Consider the following 20,381-nt stretch of genomic DNA (forward strand, 5'->3'; position numbering starts at 1 on the left):
TGTTTATTATCTTTATTATTATTTTTTTAATGTTGATGCTGAAAAGTAGAAAAGAATGCATAGGATAGGATTGAGAAACCTGAATTGCTTCTTGGAGGCCTTTTCAGAGCCTGTGTTTAGAAGCAGGGGAAAAGTGGGCATGCTGATTTTCCTCATCTTTCTTCCCAGCTCCACCAAAAACCCAACCCTTAATCTCTCCATTTTTTCTAGGAGGAGAATAATATTGTCCATAACCAGAAGGTGGAGATACTGAGAAAGATGCTACAGAAAGAGCAGGAGCGGCTGCAGGTACTGGAGTTACAGGAGTTTGAGGAGGGGTGGAGGAAAGCATGATGCAAATTATCACTGCTTGGTAGCATCTTCAACATTCCTTTGTATAACTTGTGTTTCATCTTAGCTTTTCTCTGTACTGGCCTAACACCAGGGGTCTAGTCACTTTTACTGGTCAGCTCTTGAGTTTTTAATCCCTGACAGAGTAAGAAAAAACTGACAGGAGTAAGAAAAAACTTGTGGGAGCTTTAGTTGGAAATGTACCTATCCATCAGTCAGATCTAATCCTTGGGCAGCTAATCATGTTTGACTCTTACTGAGAGATGTCAGTGAATCTCTAGGATGCAGTTATTTTCACATGGCACAGGAGGCAAAGGAGAGCTATATAAAATGGACATGTAGTCTGCTTGGTAGGCGTGTGCATGTGCTTTTTATTATTTAAAATGTGTAAATGGGATGAACATTAGTAGCAGGATGTAGTTCTAAACTTTGATATTGAGGAGATACTGGATGAAAGCTCCTGAAATCTTGTTTCAGTCTCTGCAAGAAGAGTACAGCCGATCACCCGCCACGCGACTGCTCAAAGAGATACAGGAAACAAAGAAGCACATTCCTCAGCTGCAGGAGCAGTTGTCCAAAGCCACAGGCTGTGCTCAGGTAACAGAATGTGTCAGGCCTCTCCGTGGTATGTTCTGGGTGAAAATTCCTGGGAGATGATGGTGTTCTGGGTAAGCAGGAGTTCCCTGCCAAGCTTTTCTGCGCTTCTGCGGGCACATTGCACCCTCTAGAGTTGAGACTTGCAGAGGCTGTCAAGCAATACTGTGTGATGTCAGTGTATGAAGTAGACTACAAAATGGTCTTTGAAATCATCTGTGAAAAGCTGTCCTTCAAACAGCAAGTGCAAACTGTGATGTGTTAATTAGTCAATACAACTTAAAAGAAATGTAAAGTCCTTCTTACAGTGAGGAGTGAATATCTGGAAGCTTAAAACAGTTTTGCTTTTGGGGAAATAAAAAAGGTGGTGTGATTTTTCATCTTTTCCTCTGCTTATGATGTTGTAAGTCCTGAAAACGTGATCTGTTGTCTTGTCTTAGAAAAGCATTGCAGCCTTTTCTAGATAAATGAGAAAGGTTTCTAAATAGTATGAACTGGGTTTTGAAACGGCTCATGTTTAAGGATTGTCTCTTGAAATGTTGTATTTGCTCTGTGCTGTCTCCCAACTCACTTGATCTTTTTAGGATGGAGTCTTGTCCTCCAGGTCTGTGTCGGAATCTCTGCAGATGAGTGAAGTGGAGGCAGAGAGTGCAGACTGTGTGAGCAAACTGGATTACAGTGGTGACAGCCCCTCCCGCCCCAACAGTGACATTGCTGATGTGAGTCATGCATGGCTTTGCTGCTAAACCTTTGGGATTTCTTGTGCAGATTTCTTTGTGTTGTCCTGTAGATCATACATGTGTAGTCTGTGTCAGTATATTACTAGAACAGGCTTCTCAGTACACACCAAAAATGTTTCCCTGCAGAAGCATGCTATATTAGACTTCTGTGAGAGACTAGGAAAAACATAGTCTGGATTTTAGATTTTTTATCCAGGATTAGATTTCCCTGGCACAATCCCTGTAACCAGAGACAAAAGATGGATGCCAGCATCTTTCTCAGAACTCAGAGATGCCAATTAGAGCGTCTTTTAGGAGTATGGTAATGTTCCAATTACATTAACTGTGACTCAGATCCAGTCAGTGGGCAGGTTGCCATGAAAGTGGGGAAGAGCTGTGCTTCTACCAAATCAGCTTCTATTATTGCCAACAGTAAAAGCTCTTAGTCTGTTCATTCATTAGTTATCAATCTTTGTCCTCATATGGTCTACCTATTAGGTGCCTAAGCATCTAATCATGAATTAAGTCACTATCTGATTAGTGCAGAAGAGATGCTGTACTTGGATTTTGGCCTAAACTTTTTCTTTAACCTAAGGATGTAGGAGCTAAATTTGTGCTAGGAGATGGAAATTAAGAGAAGATGGATCAGATGCACCAAAATATGTACATATGTGACTCTATTTTGAAACATTCCTCCTCAAACTCTGACAGGCTATCACTCATGTTTGTATATAATAACTGCAGAACAAAATTAGTAGCTATCTTCATAGAAAACTTAATCCTGTCAGTATTGTGGCTGGCAATTGATTGCTGGAGATCAGTTTTAGCCTGAGAAACTTAAGGCTTGAGGGCGATAGAAATCTCTTGAATTTTAACATAAAGTCCAGAGTTCTGCAGCTGAGGTGCAATAACTCTGTGCATCAATGAAGGCTGGAAACCACCAGGCTGAGCAGTAGCCTAGCCAAAAAATCCTGAGAGTTACTGTGGACGTGCTGAAGGTGAGCCAAGAGCACATGCTCTTTGCAAATAAAGCCCAGTGTCTACAGGGCTACATGAAAAAGAGGATTGGCAGCATGGTGGAGGGAAGTTACTAGCCCCTTCTGGTGAGACTACATCTGGAATACAGAGCCATTGCTGGGAGCCCCCTCTTCAGATGTTGAGAAGAGGGCCTAGTAGGAGAGCCAGCAACATGGATGCTCCATAAACTGTCAGAAGGGGTGGAGAGAGCAAAGAGAAAGCTGAGGACAGGTGCACTAGTAGATTTTACAGCTCTAGCTTTCTTACCAAAACTATTTCTTCATTTGGCTCTCTCTTGGTGTGGGTAGTCTCTGGGGTTTTTTTTTTTGGTTGTTGTTGTTCTGGGGTTTTTTTTGGTTCTTTTTGAAACTGTGCATGTAGGTCACACATTTTAGTTCAGATGTTCATACCTCATCTGTCGAACAGCTCACTCTGTGAGAAAGGAGAAGTTTTGGCTGTTGTGGTTGAATAACTTACTGTGCAGTTCTTATTTTCCTGAATTTGGTGATACTCACAAGAACTGAACTTCCTTCTTTCCCAGAGTCCTCGCAGTGGCTTGAAGGAGAGGATTTATCCAGATGAGAGCCCAGAGAAAACTGAGGTTCAAGATACTGTGAGTACAAAAAGTGCAAGTGTCACAACAGCATCTCCTGTAATGGAGAAAAATCTTGCTGTTTTACTCCCCTTCATAGATGGAGCATGCACAAACTTTGTTTTAGAAAATAAAATGCTATTAAAATTGTGCAGGGAAAGTTGATTAGCTGAGTGAATCTCTGTAAAGCTTAAGGGCAGGCTCACTTAGAGCAGAGAAATGTATGATCAGCAGTGAAACAGCTGGACCTCAAATAGGTAGAGCAGTATATTATTTTATAATATTTTATTCCTTGAGGCCAGAAGTAAATGAAATGGTCTTTTCTTGTGGATCTTTAGTCATTACAAGGCTGGCATTATCCATGAGGCCTCAAGATTAGGTAAAAGTGGAGCACAGCAGAAAGTGCAGACCTATCTGAACATACTATTTTCTTCCTTAGGATGACTTTTCCCTTCATCTGCTTGACTCTATAAAGTCATGTTTCTCCATTTGTACTAAGATGGCCTTTGTCATCTTAGTGCTAAAAATATGCCACATAGTTTTTGTGCTACTGTTGGTGAACATAGCTGGTTTTGAGTCATCTGATTTAATGTTTCTGAGTGCTTGCAACTTGGGAGAAGCATTTGTAAGGATTGAGTAAAGACTTGTGGGTTTCCACCGAGTTTGGAGAAGGAGAATAAAAATCTCAGTATAATATCTCTAACTTGGTTAAAGTTTACTCTGGCAACAGGATAATAGCACTGTACTTTTCTTCCTCACCTTCCCTGCTCTCCTCTTCCCTCACTCCTGACTGATCTCAGGATTCCCAGTCCAGTGTTGGAAGTCCTTTATCCCGAGTGGGGCCTCAGATCATTGGAGCAGAGGATGATGACTTTGACACCGAGCAGGAGCAGGTGGGAATGACTTTTAGTCTCAGCCATCCCTTTTACCCCTTAACCACAATTCTGTTCCTCTGTGCCTAAACTCCAAGTGCTCCATGACTGGTCTGTGTTGAGTAGTTCTCGTGTGGTGAAGGAAGAACTGGAGAATGTGATTCTTGTTATTGCTAATTTTGCTGCAATAAAAGAAAATCATTAGGGGAGTCTTTTAATTTTTTTCCTGTTAGTCTTCTCATGACTTCAAGCTTTCTAGAAATTGTCTTATTTAATTTTCTTTGGCTTATTTAATTTCTGTTAAGTTCTGAACTATTGTTGCAGCAGTATAGGTGCTGTGGCTTATGACATATTTATTCTGAGTTATTTTAGCTGTCCTTTGCTCTGAATTATATTCCATTATATTGCACTTGGTGTTCAGGAGAACATTTTAAAGTGGTGCTCTAATTGTAAGCTCTTTCTTGGGTGTTGAAATGGCATTGCAAAGGTTCTGGAATTGATCATTTTTATTTGAATTAAACAAATGCAGATCTAAGCTGTTGGAACAAAGCTTCTTGATTTTCCTCACAGTAGCTTTCTTGAATAATTGAGATAGTTTCTATGTATCTTTACAGATTAATGGACAATGCAGCTGTTTCCAAAACATTGAGCTCCTGAAATCTCGCCCAGCTCACCTAGCTGCTCTCCTGCATCATGTGGTGTCCCAGTTTGACCCTGCAGCACTGGTAAGATGTTCTGGAACTGTTTCCCTGGCCCAAATCAGTAGTCTTAACCAGACTGTATCAGAGGATCTCCTTCTTGTGTGGCATTGTAAGCAACGTGGCTGGATGGGCAAGGAGAGAAATGCAGATCCTGTGCAGGCAGGAGGGTGTTTCACACAAATGAAGAGAAGCACCTTTAGCTGTTCACAAAGAAGTTTTAGCTCTTGAAAGCATTTTGTTCCACCCTAAGGTGGTGGGATTAGTTTTCTATGGGGAAGGTCTGATCATCCTCTCTCCCTCCCAACAACCTCTACCCACCTTCCCTTCTCCACCAGTTACTGGGCAGCCTACCTGAGGTTACCTGAGCAATCTAGATGACTGAAGGTAGCTAGAGAGAGTTTCAATCCAGCAACGCTGACTTCCTTGAAATATTTGAAAGAAAACTTGGAGTTAGGGATGTTAGAAGAGTTCTTATGGTATCACTTGACTTCCTCCCCTCTTGTTTCCCACAGTTGTGCTACCTGTATGCAGACTTGTACAAGCAGACCAATTCCAAAGAGACTCGTCGTGTCTTCCTTGAGTTTTACCAGTTCTTCTTGGACCGAGCTGCAGTAGGTTCCAGTCATTTTTCACATTCTCAAACATATCTACCAAGTTGACTTTTTACCTTCCTCTATTTCCCTCAATTGAAAAAAAAAAAAATAGTTATTTAAATCCTCCAAAGTAAACAGCAGTGAACAGGGCAAAATGAGTTGTGTGGAGCCTCAGGTGCCTCGTAACTCAGCAACATCACAAGGACTGTGTTGTCTGATAGGAGAAATGATTTTGTGCTTTGTAATTAAGCTCTAGCTGTTAGACATTATCTTTCAGTTACTAATTACTGATTATATTGGTGTGGCTGTTGCATGGATTGGGAAATTCTGTGTGTCAGCCTGAGAAGATTCTTCACTGTCGTAGACTACCAGATAGTGTAGCAGAGGTAGTAGCATGTTTAGATGAAATAATCCTTGTTTAATATAATATATATTCAGGATGAGTCTCCCTCTTAGTACTATTAGGTGTTCAGGTTGTATGATTTTGGCTTTTGAGGGGATTTTCTTGCACTGTGTTTTATTTGGCTGGTGTTTGTTGTGTATTTCTTCAGCCTTTCCTTTTTTTTTGCAGAATCTGAAAGTTCCAGTTCCGGATGAAATCTCCTTAGAACTAGGTAGGGTGGTTTTGCCTTGGATATCTGTTTCTGCAGCTTCTACTGCCTGAGTTAGTCCAAGCAAGTTTCTGAAGGACATTTGGGGTGACTTCAAACATATGGTGTCACGTTTTAGAGGGAGAGACAAATACCACTGAGGTTTATTGGGGGGTGTAATGTGTACTCTTGTCTATGTGCAAGTGGTGGGAAGCATTGGCCACATTGGCACGTACATTTTAGACTTTATTCTAGGACAAAGAGGTGCTACACTGGCATGTACTTTTTAGACTTTATTCTAGGACAAAGAGGAAATTCTCCAAGGAGTAACCTGTTAACTCTTCTTTTCTGACTTACAGACAGAAGAAGGCCAGAACTCCTTCCTGAAGAGCTTCATCGCCAGTTTGTACAAACTATGCAAGATAAAGTCTGTCCAGAAGTTCAGAGGAATCTGGAGGATTTCAGGTAACAATACTTGTGAATTAAATGAAAATTACACAGACACTTCCCCTCAGTCAGCATGTCCAGTGCAGGGGGATTCCAAACTCTGGGGACACAGTAATTAATCTGGGACTGAACAGGAAGATACCACTGGAGAGGGACTCCAGTGTCACCCTGTGACCAGTCCTTGAAGATTTTTTTTGACAGTTGCAAGTAATCAATTTCAAGATGAATTTTAGAGCTTGGATTCTTCATTCCTTGAAGCTATTTGAGGAGGTTTCAGAATATTGTTACTTAGGTGATGTTACATAAATCCTTCTTAGTAATTGTGTTTATAAGCAGCTTATATATTTTTTTTCCTGTCTCCATTTTCTTTCTCTCTCCCCTTTGGGCATGGACTAATCCATTTTAGAAAGCTGTCATGGGCATAGAGTAGAATTTGATAATTAATATGGCTTTTCATGTGGAGTCATAAGAGCTCTGTGCCAACATCAGGCATTATACCAAGACAAGTGTTCCATAATGGACATTTTCATACCTAAAAATGTCTCAATTTGAGTTTATACTTCAAACAGACAACCTGGGATGCTGCAAAAAGAGTGACTACTTCTTCTTGACCCTTGTAATGGCTGCCTCCTGATAAATATCAGACAATATCATACAAAATATCATACTTTATCCCCCCAAAGGCTGTCTTAGCTGTGTTTCACAGTGAGTGCAAATGCTACAGGGAAATGTCGTGACTTCTCCGTGTTCATACAGAAACCAGTAACGAAACCTGTTTGACATTCTGAATGTCAAGAGGGTTTCTCCTCCTCGTTACAGGTCAGTATTCAATTTCAAGTGATGCTTCCTTCTCCCCATTTTTCAGGCAGAAACGTAGTATGGGATTGACCCTGGCAGAAGGAGAGCTAGCCAAGCTGGATGCAGAAAGAGTTCGTGACCGGAATGCAGTGGAGAAGGAAAGAGCATGTGCAGAACAGATTATTGCTAAAATTGAGGAAGTCTTGTGAGTAATAGCAAATATAATGGTGGGGGTGAAAAAAGGCTTTGCCCTAAATCTGACAACAGCAGAGCTAGGAATTAGGAACTAGAAGCAATTTGGCATTACTGCATTAGCATTGCTTCCCCTGTTTGCTATCAGTGTGTGTTTGAGTAATGATAGCCAAAAGTCAACTAATTGTTAGGTAAAGGTTTTTCAAGGAGGCTACTGTTCAAATAGCAGAGGTAATGTTTCCATGGCCAGCTTGTGCATTATTAGATAAGAGTCCTTTTTTTGGGTTATAGAAACTTAAAGGTTCAGAACCCTTTTTTCCTCTTTACATGAGCTGAATCAAATTTTCCCAATTGAACCTTCTTTTCTGTTTACTGCTTTGGTGGTGGGTTTGGGTTCTGGTTTTTTTTTTAACTTCTGGGATATTTTGACATTCTAAAAGACACTTTGAACACAGCTTCTAATGCTCAGGGTGGATGCGACTGGGTGTTAATTAGTTTTTGAGTTCTGTTTCTATATTCTTGTTTTTAGGATGACATCTCAGCCTTTGGAAGAGGACAAGAGGTAATGGAAGTTGTGTGGGCTTAGTCTGTGAATGAAGAGCCTCAGTGCTGCCTCCAAGTGTTGCTGAGCAGAACAAGACAGCCCTCTGCTGGCTGTAGCCACAAGCGATCATTTTCTAAATCCCCTTGCACAATTCATTTTAATTCAGCATATCAACCTTTTGCTCTCAACTTCTTATTCTGAAGTTTGTTGCCTTAGCTTCAAATCTGAAAAAGTTACTGTTGCTTAGAGTTCATGTTTCTTTGGGTTTTGTTTTGTGGCTGTTTCAGTCTGGTCTAGCATTTATTTTCTGTATATGCCTTGTCTTGTTCTGTATACAGCCATCTGGGTAGCTTTTTACTCTTTATAGCAACCATACCTTTTACTGCTTTTTACCATAACTCCAAACTATTATGTGATTTAAAAATATATACCTAGTATATCATTTTAGGGCCTTCTGTGTAAATCTCAAAAGCTTATTTTGACCTCTTAGGCTGGTACAACTTTTATATACTCCATCTTTTGTTTAGAAGAGGACAAATTCTGATATTTGCTGAGTCTTTCCCATGCTCTGTGCTAGTTTGTTTCATATTTAAAAAAAAAAAAGCCAAGTTCTTTTAGTCTAAAAACATTTAATTTCTCAATAGAACCTTTGCATTCAGCCTCTTTATTTTGCCAAAATATATTTCCCCAGTACATTTCTCCTTATCCTCTCTCTTTTGTGTGTGTGCTCTTGGCAGTTCCACAATGCAGTATGTGATTCTCACTTACATGAAACACCTGGGAGTCAAAGTTAAAGAACCTCGGAACCTGGAGCAGAAGCGCGGCCGCATCGGCTTCTTGCCAAAGATCAAGGTACTGCTGTGGTGGCCAGAGGGCTTTTGTTTAGAGCTGCCCAGCATGGGTGCTTGCTTAGAATTCAAAATTCACCTCTGCATGCCACATTAGAAGTTGGTGTGGTGTTACAGTCTTCATTGCTGCATCTAGAGGATTACTGAGCTCACAGTTGGAACTGGGTTCCACGTTAATTAGAAATAAGTTGCCTTCTTGCTTCCTCTATCTGTGTGCCAGAGTTGTAACTGCTTGTTTTTCACAGTACTAGCCTTATTAAAACTTTAGGTGAGAAGTGTTTCATGTATTGCTACCTTGAATCACTTGAGGATCTCATTAAGGCTCATCAGGCTGTTGGCCTTGTATACTTTAGTTTTCTTCTTAAGAACCTTGTTTCATAATGCAGGAAAGTTCTTCCTGCCACCCACGTTTTCCCCATTATGTAATGAATTTTTCCACCAAAACTTCATCTCTGTGGGTGTTTTCTGTTGTCTCCCACAGTATGGAGGTGTATCTGGTCACAGTAGCTACTTATTTTCATCAGCATTCCAGCTTCCTTTGAAATGTTAAGCCTGTTAGGAGCAGTTCTGCACTGACAGTGCACAAAGATTGGATCAAGTGTTCACAGCCTTTCTCAATTGTTAAGATAAGTTTTATTACTTTCTCCCAGATTAGAGTCTGTATAGTTGTGGATGTTTGGAGTTAGAAGATGCTGTGCCTTGGAGAAAGAAGGTGCCACTGGTCACTGTCAGTTGGTCTCTTACCCTCAGGTGGCTTCTAGCTCCTGCTAAGTTAAAAAGAGGTTTTTAATAGATGTATATTCTCGGATGTTGTGGCTCCCAGCTGCTAACCCTGTTATGCACCACTTGTAGCTTGTCTGTAGGCTGTCCTTGCCTCTGATGTTGCAGGATGTTGATGTCTCAAAAACTTGTTAGAAATAAATTTCTCTTGTGCCAAACTCCTGCAGTTATAAAGAATAAGTCAGTATGTCAGCAAATAACTGAATTTGAAGAATTGAGTGATCCATCACTTTGCCTTTTTTTTTTTTTTATTAACTGCAGCAAAGTATCAAGAAAGAGAAAGAAGGAGAGGAAAAAGCAAAGAGAAGAGGCTTTCCTAATATTCTGGGCCCACCAAGAAGACCGAGTCGACATGATAGCAGTGCAAGTATGTTGGACAAGGAAATACATGTTCCCTAACTTGTAGTCAGAGCCAGATAAAGTCTCTGCTGTCTTAATAATCCATGCAAAGAAGAGGCAGGAAAATTTCTGGGTTTAAAACGTGTTTTTGAAGACAGACAAATTTAATTCTGTGCAGAATTGCTTCCTCTCTTCAACACTGAAAATGAGTTGAAAACTCTTTCAGCAGTATGATGGGTCTGTGTTTGTTTAGTTGGCAGAGCCATGGAAATGCAGAAGCCCCGCCACCCAAAGCACGTAACTACAGCATCCTCTGTCAGCCCAGAGCCACCAGATCCTGGCAAAACACGCCAGAGTGGGTCCTCCAGTGATGGAACAGAGGCACCATACCCACCAGCCAACCCCATGTCTCCTCTGGCAGTGGGTCCCTTTTCCTCTCCAGAGGGAAGCAAGGACAGTGAAGCAGGTAGGATGATGCTAGCAAAGAGGAATGGTTAAAGATGGTGTTGGGAGCGGGATATGCAAAGTACGGTTCTGATGCAACAAGCCTGACAAATTAGGAAACATGTTTATGTTATTAGACATGATCTTCCTTGCCTTAGTCATCTTTTCTGCCTTTAGTCGTTGGTTTGAATTAGGAAATCTGGTCATGGCCAGAAATTGTTGTTGGGTCGGTTCTGTCGCTGTGGCATTGGATCATCTAGCAGGAAAAAAAAAACCCAGGTCTTCAGTGTGTGCTTCTGTAAGCACAGGTTGGAGTCATCTGGAAACTTGTATCACTGAGGATTTTCTTAGCAACCTAGGAATTCAGTTCCTTCAGCTCTAAGCTGAGAATGAGTCAAGAGGCTATGAAGTTCTCTAAGGTACTCTGGTTTGATGTGGTTCTTGACATTTTATACTTGATCTCTGTTTAGGTTTGAAGCAGACTGGAGAAGCTCCACCTGCTAATGACTGTATGGATGGCACACCCCGCACACCTAATAATACCTTTGAATTCCCATCTCCTCTGGAAAACTTGCAGGAGGAAGAGGGAGAATCAGAGAGGTAACTATGGTGCCCCGGTTGCTTGAGCCTTAGCAGGGAGTTGATGTGTCAGTGGCTGTTGAAGCTTTGTCCATAAACCTATTAGTGACATCGTTTGTATTAAAACATAATTAGTAGAAGTAGGAAATGCTGGTCTGTGTCTGCTACTGTGGTAGTACTAGAAAGCTATCTAGCAGGAGGGTGAGGCTGATGGATAAAATACTCTAGTTTGGAGGTTAGACTTTGAATTTATTCTGAACATCTGATGAAATTCTTGCATAAGCTTCCCTAATAATTCCTTTTGTTCTTTGCAGAATGGTTGACATGGGAACACCAAAGCCTTTTCGCAAGTGAGTATGCTTCTGAGTGTTTGAGCTTTGCTGATTTTGTTTAGATTTTTAATAGCTCATCAAGTAGAATGCAGTAGTGTTCATTGTTAGGAGCCAGTACAACTGTGTATTGCTGGTAGATCTTTATAGGCAGAAAGGAGGAGGAAAGAAATTGTAACCTGCCCTTTCACCAGCTGGATATTTCAAGCAAATTCTTTCATCTGTGTCATTAAAAGGAGGATTATGGAAATGCTGCAAGAACAGATACTCTTATTTGTTCTGTAAAGGGCAGAACTCTAATCATGTGTCTATAGGTTCAGACTCCAGCTGTTCTGGAGAGCATATTCATAATGCTTTACAACAAGATCTGTCTCTTTTGTTCCTTACATCTGTGCCTAAAATGACAAATATCTGAACGTATTTTTTTTTCACGCTAGGATGGACAGTGTTGGTTTTGCTGATGTACAAAGTGAAGATGAGCTGTATGATTTTGACATGGACATGGACCCTCCCAACTGGCAGCAGCTTGTGAGCCGGGAAGTGTTGATGGGGCTCAAGCCCTATGAAATCAAGCGCCAGGAAGTGATTAATGGTGAGGTGGATATTTTTTTTTTTTCCTAGCTCACCAAGCACAAAGTTGAAACTTGTTCTCTGGAGCTCTGAGGCTCTTAAAACTAGATCAAAGCAGTGGCCATCTGTTGCTTCTGGTTTGCAGAGGTGGTGTGTGTGTGAAACTTGTTGCTGAAAAGTATCCTGAGATGAGACTAATCCAGTTCTTACAGAGGAAATAAACAATATGAAGTGATTTAACACTGAAAGGACAGTTTGCAATCTCATGCTCTATAAAATAAAGCAAGATGCACTGTTTAGAACATTGGAAGGCACACGATGCAAATGGAAAGCTAGTACCAAGCTTAATCTTCAAAGCTTCATCTCCATTTCAGGTTTTGCAGACCTGCAGAACACTGTGGGGCTGTATGAGCTGCTAAGAGTTCACTGTTTGGGGTAAATTGAGTCATGAATGTATTGGCTTCTCTGCTCTCTCAGTGTGAAAGTGTAGCAGAGCATGGTTCTGGAGCAGCCTAGATGTGGGCCAGCAAGGCAGGTGTTGGTTGAGGGAGAGTTTTGAAGTTCATACTTCTGCTTGCGTGCTGGTTGGGTCCATGTTGCCATCCCTCTTTGGAGTAGGTGTTTACAAGCCTGCTGTCCCCTGTCTCCTCAGAGCTGTTTTACACAGAGAGAGCTCACGTTCGCACCCTGAAGGTCCTGCACAACGTCTTCTACCAGCGCCTCACCCGGGAGGGGATCCTCAACTCCAGTGACAAGAGGAAGATCTTCTCCAATCTGGAGGATATCCTTGGGCTACATGGTAAGAGCAGCTGAGGTGTCTTTCAGCTCTGTAGCCTCAGCTAAAATTCCAGATACAGATATTAGAAAAAATGAAGCAATTGACCCTGAAACGAGGCAATCTCCTACAACGTTTCAGATGAAGGATAGTACTACAGCTCTTCCTCCTTTTCCATGCAGTTTGTCCATGTGTGATTTACAAAGGTATCTTGATAAAGAATGCATGTGTTGAGTGTTTCAGATACTTGCTTTTTCTTATCTGTGTACACAGACTCTCTAGTGCTGGTTCATGCCTTGATAAAAGGAGCAGTGCTTTGATGAATGGTCTTCCTGGGTCAATGCACTAAACATCACAACTGTTGTTGAAGAGAATATTGAGAACAAATCTTAAAAGATTGATGCCTTGCAGGGGGCTCTGAAAAGTGGCCTTTCCTAATTGTGTAGAGAAAGGACTGTTCAGAGTCAGAATTCCAGCTCTGCCACTGAATAGTCACTTATATAATTTTATGCAGGTGGCTTGAAGTGTTCTACATTATTACTGTGTTTTTAAAAGGTCAGGGATATTGAGCCTCAGAAAAGATAAGAGTGGAAAGGTTCTTAGGGATTGTTTGAAGACAGGTGACACAGAAGTGCAGAGGAGTTAGATAATGTTTTCTTAGTCAGCTAAAGGTATAAGAATGTTTATACTCTATATAAATAATAATTTATAGAAAACTTTTATCAAAATTTAACTGGAATAATTGTAAATCTAGTAATAGGAGCTGAAAATGAAACCATTTGAGCCATATTAATAAAATCTATTTTATTTTTCTTTTCAGTTGCATTGAATGATCAGATGAAAGCTGTCCGAAAAAGGAACGAGACTTCTGTTATTGACCAAATTGGGGAGGACTTGCTTTCCTGGGTAAAACCTTTTTTGCTTTCTTGTACTTGAAAGTAATGTTTCATAGAATGCCAAACAGAACCAGAGGTCAGTGAAGATAATTCCCAGCTGATTGGAACTGGAAGGTCTTAGAATTGTCACTTCTGTGGAGCCAACACAGAGCTTGAGGGTTGAAGGAAAGCAGGAGGAACTCGTAGGATTTTCATTTGGCTTGAGATAAGAGTAATGTAAGGAAGCAAAGATAATTTCCTTACGATGTGTCAGTAGAGTAGAAAAATAGCTTTGGAGATAGAAAGGTGAGAGTAGGATTTTGAAAAATGTAATAGCACAATTTATTTCGGTAACACTGAAATATAAATCTTGGGTTGCCTGTGGTGCAGTTAAAAGATAGTTAAAAATACTGGCTTCCAATCTGGAATTTACATAACTGAACCTTTTCAAATTTATAGCAGTGTTGCAGGCTTCCTTTCTGAGATCCAAATGACAGGAGCAGGAAAATTCTTGAAAGAAAAGAGAATTCTCTCGTGGGAATCTCCCAGTTTGTTTGTTTTCAAATCTGCTTAATTTAGGGTTGAAGATTGATCTGCTTAGTCTTTTCAGCTCTTCATGCAGAAGTCTCTTGTGGTGTTTGTTTTATATCTCACAGTTTTCTAGTATTACAGAGAAAAAGGAAGAAAATGAAAACCAGATGTGGCTGGTAAAGAAACACCTCCAACCCTTTCAGTTCTCATGTGTATCATGAAAAAGCAAGAAAATATCTGCTAGAGCAAGCTAGACCTTAAGCTAATAGCTTTATGCCCTTGTGTAGTGTTCTGGCTAAGTGGCTAAACCAAAAAACCACAGGATCTCATTCTCCAGAGTATGTTGAGGAGTTAGTACCCTGTGTCACAGGTTGGGTGGCAGGAGCTGCAGCTGCAGTACCAGGTGAACCAGCTGTCAGCTGCAGCACATCTCAGCTCTGCTCATGGCTGTCATTTCCCCTGGCTGCATTTTTAGAATGCTTTTGTCCAGGAAATAAGATGTTCTGCTATATTGTGGTGTTTAAGCATGGATGTCTCTGAGAAACAAGATGGCCTTTGGTCTTGGCCTTGCAAACCAACGATCTGGTAACTAATCCCTTGTTATTCATCTGAGAGCAGGGGATTTTGTTGACACTGGAGACATGGCACTGTGTTTTCCCTCTGCATTTATGGAAAGGGTTGGAGGTGCTAGGGCTGGAGACAAGGAGCACTGTAGGGTTTGAGCTGTACAGGGATTCCTCAGCAGACTGGGAGGATAAGGCCTTAAAAATAGGATGGAAGTTAGTTCTCATATTTTGCCAGCAACTCTTACCTTCCCTGCTGAGACCACTTCTGCTACGTGGTTTATATATCTAAATTTGGCTTTCTTGGCTTTTTGGCACAGTTTAGTGGACCAGCAGAGGAGAAGCTGAAACATGCAACTGCCACTTTCTGCAGTAACCAGCCCTTTGCTCTAGAGGTCATCAAGTCACGCCAGAAGAAGGACTCTCGCTTCCAGACTTTTGTGCAGGTGAATTTTATGGAGCTGTGTTTGAGTTGCCTGAGGATGTGGCTGGTGGCCAGCATAGCATAATGAATGGTTGTAGATAAAGTTATTATCATGAATGACATCACGTCTAACTTAGTCTTCAGATTGGGATCATTTCCAATCCTGTATTTATCTCTGCTAATCGTTTCTGGAAGGAGCAGCCCTTAATTCTGGGCAACACAGAATGTCCTGCTAGAATGCAGGAAGCACATGCTGTCCCAGGCAGGAGATGGTGTCTTACTTGAGGTGGCTGTTTCCCAAGAAAACATCTTCCCTCTTCTGTGGGGAGAAGTGCTTGTGGTAGTGCAGTTTTAATGCATGCCACAGGCAGAAGACAGACAATATGCACCTAGTCTGCCTGCCAGGAAAGGGGCTGGAATACACGTGGCATTTGGAGGAGAGAAGGTTATCTTCATTACCACAGGCTGGGAAGAACTCTGGTAATATGAGGGTTGAGGTGATATTTAAAGATGTACTGTAGGTCTGCTCTAGTGTGAAAGCCTCAACTGATGTCTTCCCTGTGTGGCGGCGACTGAGATCGATATGAGATGGTACCAGGCCTCTGAAGTTGTGAGGGAAGGAAGCTGCTGCCTTTGTGATGAGCCTTTCCTATATGTAATGGCAAATGGAGAGGGGATGTGTTGTCTGAATGATAGATCTTGGCATTTCTTGTCTTGTATTTAATTACTGGAAAGTGAAGTAATAGACATTTACGTGATGAATAGATGTTACAGGTTGAGGTAATTATGGTCTTAATAAAAATGACAAATGTAGTTACTGTGCTGTCTAAATTTAGGATGCTGAGAGTAATCCACTGTGTCGCCGGTTGCAGCTGAAGGATATCATTCCCAAAGAGATGCAGAGGTTGACTAAGTACCCCCTTCTGCTGGATAACATTGCTAAGTACTCAGGTAAAGCCTTTCTGCCAGGCTTTGTGAATATCTGGGCAGGTTTTCTAGGCAACTGTGATTTCAAAGCCTATGTTAAAGAACATAGTTAAACCAAACTACTCTGCTAATGAAAGCTACTGGCAAAACAACTTGTTTTGATCTTGGTTTTTGAAGAAGGAAACCAGGAATTCCTGAATGACTCCTCTCCACTCTCCAGTTCCTGGCCTGTTTCTTAGTTCTACAGTTTTATTAATTGTTTTTAATGATACTGACAACAAAATGGAAGTGAAGAAAATATTGACTCTGCACCCTTTTGTTTCTCACTGTGTAAGAGAGGTGTTTCAGAAGAAAAGGAAATGGAGCAAAAAGAGTGGGTACCATGTTACTCTCCCTTACTACATGCTCTTAGCAACCAGTTCTTTAGGAGCTTATCAAGAGGAGAGTTGTCTTTGTGCTGTTGTTTTGAATAGTCTTTAGAATGCTTGTTCTTTCTGCCATTTTCTAGATATAATTACAGCCTTGAAGAGGGAGATAACTAAAAAGAATTCAGTAACTAAAGATGATACTTTATTCTTTTCAATAAATTGTTTTTCAAGAATAAATATGCTTTGATAGACTTTTCCCTTTAAGATAGCTAAATCAAATTATTAAGAGAAAACACATGTAAATGAATTCTCATTTCCATGTAGATGCATTTGAGAGAGAAAAAGAATAAGATCTCAAGAACAGAGATCCCAGATCGACCATTACTAACATACACACATGAAGAATGAAGCATCTAATAACATATCAAGTTAGTCCCTTGCTTAAACAAGCCTGGATAGACATAGGGCATACTCCTGAGCAAGGAAGAAAAAAAGGAAAGTATAGAATTGAAAAATATGATGTAGTGTTAAGGCTTATGGGAAATCAATGTTTCTTTAAGAAAAGAACAAAAGGAGATAATAAAGAACACAGACTTTTTCTTTAAGTTCAAGGGTTTTTTTGTTACTGACAAGAGGTGTTTGCATTTTGGTTTTGTGTTTAATTGATCCTCTGTATTATTTGTTCAAAATTCCCAATATCTGGGAAAAATGTGCACTCAAAGTGCAGTCTGGCCTAGAGCCCTTGAGTCTTGCACGTTATCAATATCATGTCAGCTAAGAATTTGAAGCATATTGAACTTGGAAAGAAATACTTTCCCACACAACAGACACCAACAGAATTTTAATGTAGCCTTCCTTCCTCACCTGTTCAGTCTCTGAGACACTACAAAACATTTGCATGTTCTTGCAGAGAGTGGAGTTTAACTCGTATGTGTTACACTGGGAGGTGTTTCCAGTGTAAGAGATGAAAATGTGATTTAATAACCCCACAAAAAGCCTTTTCAGGTTTACTAGCAGATAACCTGCTGCACTGTAATTTCATTACTCAGAAACTGTTGTGCATTTACAAGTTCACTCTAATCATAATTAGGAAAGCATGTGGTACTCCATTATCCTTAATGTACTTGTTTATTTGCCTGTTAACTGAATTCTTAATGTGGCTTGTGGTAGTGACAATTGATGGGGTTCACTTGTGCCTGTCTGTGTAGGATCCAATGACATTGGCTGGAAAGATAACTCTTGTTTTCTTTCACTGCAATGAAAGACCAGACTGCATGAATACAGCCAGAGATAGGTTTTTCCTAAGCTGTTAAAATAAATACAGGCTAGCTGGATGGAAAAAGTTACTAGTAACAGTTTGGGGTTTTTTTGGCATTATGTTTGTTTCTTTGTCTGCTTCTTTCTCTTCCTAAATGAATAACTAAATAGGAGAACTGGGAGAAATGCAGAAGGTGAAGTTGCTGAACTTGAGTTGCTGAACCATGGGACTTGGGCTAGGCTGGCTGTGTGTCATTTTAAATATCAACCCTGAGACTTGATTTATACCATGATGGAGTGTCAGTAAACTCATTAGATTTCTCAGAATTCTTCTCAGGTTGATGTTTGTGAATAGTTGTCACAAACCCATCAAACAAAGGGGAGCAACAAGAGCTGTGCTGTGTATGGTGATCATCAGAGGCCAATATCTTGTGCAGGTATCAGGGCAGAATGATTTATCTCCATCATGAATCTGGTTTTGTCATTTCCCTTTTGAAATGCAGTGCTTTTGTTGATATGCTGTGAATTTAAGTTCTCTTTCTCAAGCCTGAGGTCAGCAAACTGCACTAGATTTCTGACTTGAACCTTCAGAAAGCATTATTACATTTCCATTTTCCTTGCAGAGCTGCCTGAAGAGAAAGAGAAAGCAAAGAAAGCAGCAGATCATTGTCGTCAGATCCTTAACCACGTGAACCAGGCTGTCAAGGAGTCTGAGAACAAGCAGGTAGGAGGCTGAATGAGCAGCTAGGCTTGGGGAGAAGAGAGTTGAAGGGCAGCAGGCTGTTTAAGGCACCTAGAGTGTCTTTACCAGCAACTTTATATTGTGCTGCAGAAAATCTTTAAAGTATTCCTGTGAGAGGAGGAATCCTGGGCATTTGGGGGGGCATCTGTGGAAATATTCATGACTGCCTGCTCTCTGACACTAGTGACTTCTGCTCATCAAAGTGACTTTCTTCACTTGCCTTTCCTGCAGCATTTGGAGGATTATCAGCGTCGTCTCGACCTGTCCTACCTGAAGCAGTCTGAGGATCCCATGATGGATGAGTTCAGGGTGAGTGACAACACTGGAGCAATCTCTCTGTCAATAATGATTGCAACCCTGTTCATTTTGTGGCTCTTTCTACTACCATTTTCTAATGTACAATCCAATACTCTTTGACAATCAATATTTCTGTACAACAATTAAAACAATCAGTCTCAGAAATTTTAGGTTTGCCACCTTCCTGAGGATCTCTGGTGGATGTAACAGCTTGGTTCTGCACGTAGTAATGTTGGTGAAGCTTGTAAGCTCTGTGAAACAAATCTTAATAATCTGCAAGGCGATGCTCTATATCACATAGAAATATCTGATGGATGATAAATCTTATATATATCCCTAATAACATATATCAGACTTATCTGATTTATCACCCACCAGATATCTCTATGTGATCTGCAAGGTGATGCTCTATATCACATAGAGATATCTGGTGGGTGATAAATCTTATAAGTCTGATATATGTTATTAGGGATATATATCTCACATGATGACACGTCTTAGTTGTGCTGTTGGCAGTTGGGAGCCCTTAGTCATGAGGTGTAGCCATGCAGTTGGCTTTAAAAGAAGAGCTTGTACACATGTTGATTTGAATAAGAGAGACACAGGAATAGCCAAAAATAGTCTTAAGTCCAGTGCTCAAAAAATATTGTCTCATGACTCCAGTAAACTCTTGCAGGTATGTTAGTGAAGGTGGTTACTTGCTGTCAGGTGCTGGTAAATGGAATGGGCAACACCACATCCTTGGAGCAGGACTAATTTTAGGAAGTTTTCTTGTTTCAAGTGAATCATGTGCTTATTGGTGCACTTGCAACTCGAGACAAATTATTTCTTTCTCACATGTTCCAAAGAGACCTCCTCACAAGGACACTTCCCCTCTTATCACTGCTTCTTTTCCTCATGATTTGTTACTTGAGCCTACCAATAAGCACTTGCAACTCGAGACAAATGATTTCTTTCTCACATGTTCCAAAGAGGCCTCCTCACAAGGACACTTCCCCTTTTGTCACTGCTTGTTTTCCTCATGATTTGTTACTTGAGCCTCAGTTTTACCTTTTTACCACTGCCTATGCCTGTGTCTTTTATAGATTCTGTTATTTATTTATCACTCCCCTATCTTCCCCAAAGTCAGCGTGTATCCAAAAGATTTTTATATGAAAACTTTTCTATAAAACTGTGTCATGTATCCTTCCACAAATAAACTGGCAAGCGTTTAGTTAGGAAATGAAGAATTTACTGGCAGTTATGAAATCTTGCTGTCATTGACTGTAGACTCAGACTTGGAAGGAATGACTTGTGAAAATTGTCACTTCTGCTTGCCTGCAGATCTAAATGTCACAAGCACTGGAATGACTGAAGAATCCATTGACATTATAAAGTCCATCAGATCATTGGAGTGATTTGTATATCAGTGTATCATTTATAGGCATACTTGACTTGCAAATTGAGCACATTAAAACATTAACCAGTTGTAATACTAGAATTGCAGACTCTGTATGGGATGTTGGAAAAATGCCTCCTAGAAATCAGAAGACATCCTGATGCCTTAGTAGCTTGACTCAGTAGTAGGAAAATTCTCCACCCTGTGACCCCCAACACCTGCAGAAGAACAAAAGAAGAAGAGTGATAACAAACACCTCTCACAGGATTTTGGGTTTCAAGCATACTCTCCTCCTCCACGTTTCTTTTTCCAGACTGGGGTTAGCCTCTGATCTCCAAACTGGAGTGCCTGGTCCTAGCCTTCCCT

The 20,381-nt window shown here is 40.7% G+C and overlaps 1 protein-coding gene across 1 annotated transcript in view; it reads left to right on the forward strand.

Annotated features, from left to right (window-relative positions):
• Nucleotides 1-20,381, forward strand: part of ARHGEF12 (Rho guanine nucleotide exchange factor (GEF) 12) — a 31,123-nt gene that overhangs the window by 2,524 nt on the left and 8,218 nt on the right. Inside the window, exons 5-27 of the mRNA XM_008938902.1 lie at nucleotides 211-288; nucleotides 808-927; nucleotides 1,509-1,643; nucleotides 3,202-3,273; nucleotides 4,053-4,145; nucleotides 4,739-4,849; nucleotides 5,338-5,436; nucleotides 5,990-6,032; nucleotides 6,368-6,473; nucleotides 7,321-7,458; nucleotides 7,975-8,007; nucleotides 8,727-8,841; nucleotides 9,879-9,984; nucleotides 10,210-10,422; nucleotides 10,871-11,000; nucleotides 11,294-11,329; nucleotides 11,746-11,900; nucleotides 12,531-12,677; nucleotides 13,474-13,559; nucleotides 14,943-15,068; nucleotides 15,883-15,997; nucleotides 18,222-18,322; nucleotides 18,572-18,649. Of these exons, the coding sequence (XP_008937150.1) occupies nucleotides 211-288; nucleotides 808-927; nucleotides 1,509-1,643; nucleotides 3,202-3,273; nucleotides 4,053-4,145; nucleotides 4,739-4,849; nucleotides 5,338-5,436; nucleotides 5,990-6,032; nucleotides 6,368-6,473; nucleotides 7,321-7,458; nucleotides 7,975-8,007; nucleotides 8,727-8,841; nucleotides 9,879-9,984; nucleotides 10,210-10,422; nucleotides 10,871-11,000; nucleotides 11,294-11,329; nucleotides 11,746-11,900; nucleotides 12,531-12,677; nucleotides 13,474-13,559; nucleotides 14,943-15,068; nucleotides 15,883-15,997; nucleotides 18,222-18,322; nucleotides 18,572-18,649 (2,436 nt within the window). The remainder of the gene's footprint in view (nucleotides 1-210; nucleotides 289-807; nucleotides 928-1,508; nucleotides 1,644-3,201; nucleotides 3,274-4,052; nucleotides 4,146-4,738; nucleotides 4,850-5,337; nucleotides 5,437-5,989; nucleotides 6,033-6,367; nucleotides 6,474-7,320; nucleotides 7,459-7,974; nucleotides 8,008-8,726; nucleotides 8,842-9,878; nucleotides 9,985-10,209; nucleotides 10,423-10,870; nucleotides 11,001-11,293; nucleotides 11,330-11,745; nucleotides 11,901-12,530; nucleotides 12,678-13,473; nucleotides 13,560-14,942; nucleotides 15,069-15,882; nucleotides 15,998-18,221; nucleotides 18,323-18,571; nucleotides 18,650-20,381) is intronic.

This window comes from Merops nubicus, unplaced genomic scaffold (genome assembly GCF_000691845.1).
Source record: "Merops nubicus isolate BGI_N331 unplaced genomic scaffold, ASM69184v1 scaffold36740, whole genome shotgun sequence".
In the NCBI taxonomy this organism is placed as follows: Eukaryota; Metazoa; Chordata; class Aves; order Coraciiformes; family Meropidae; genus Merops; species Merops nubicus.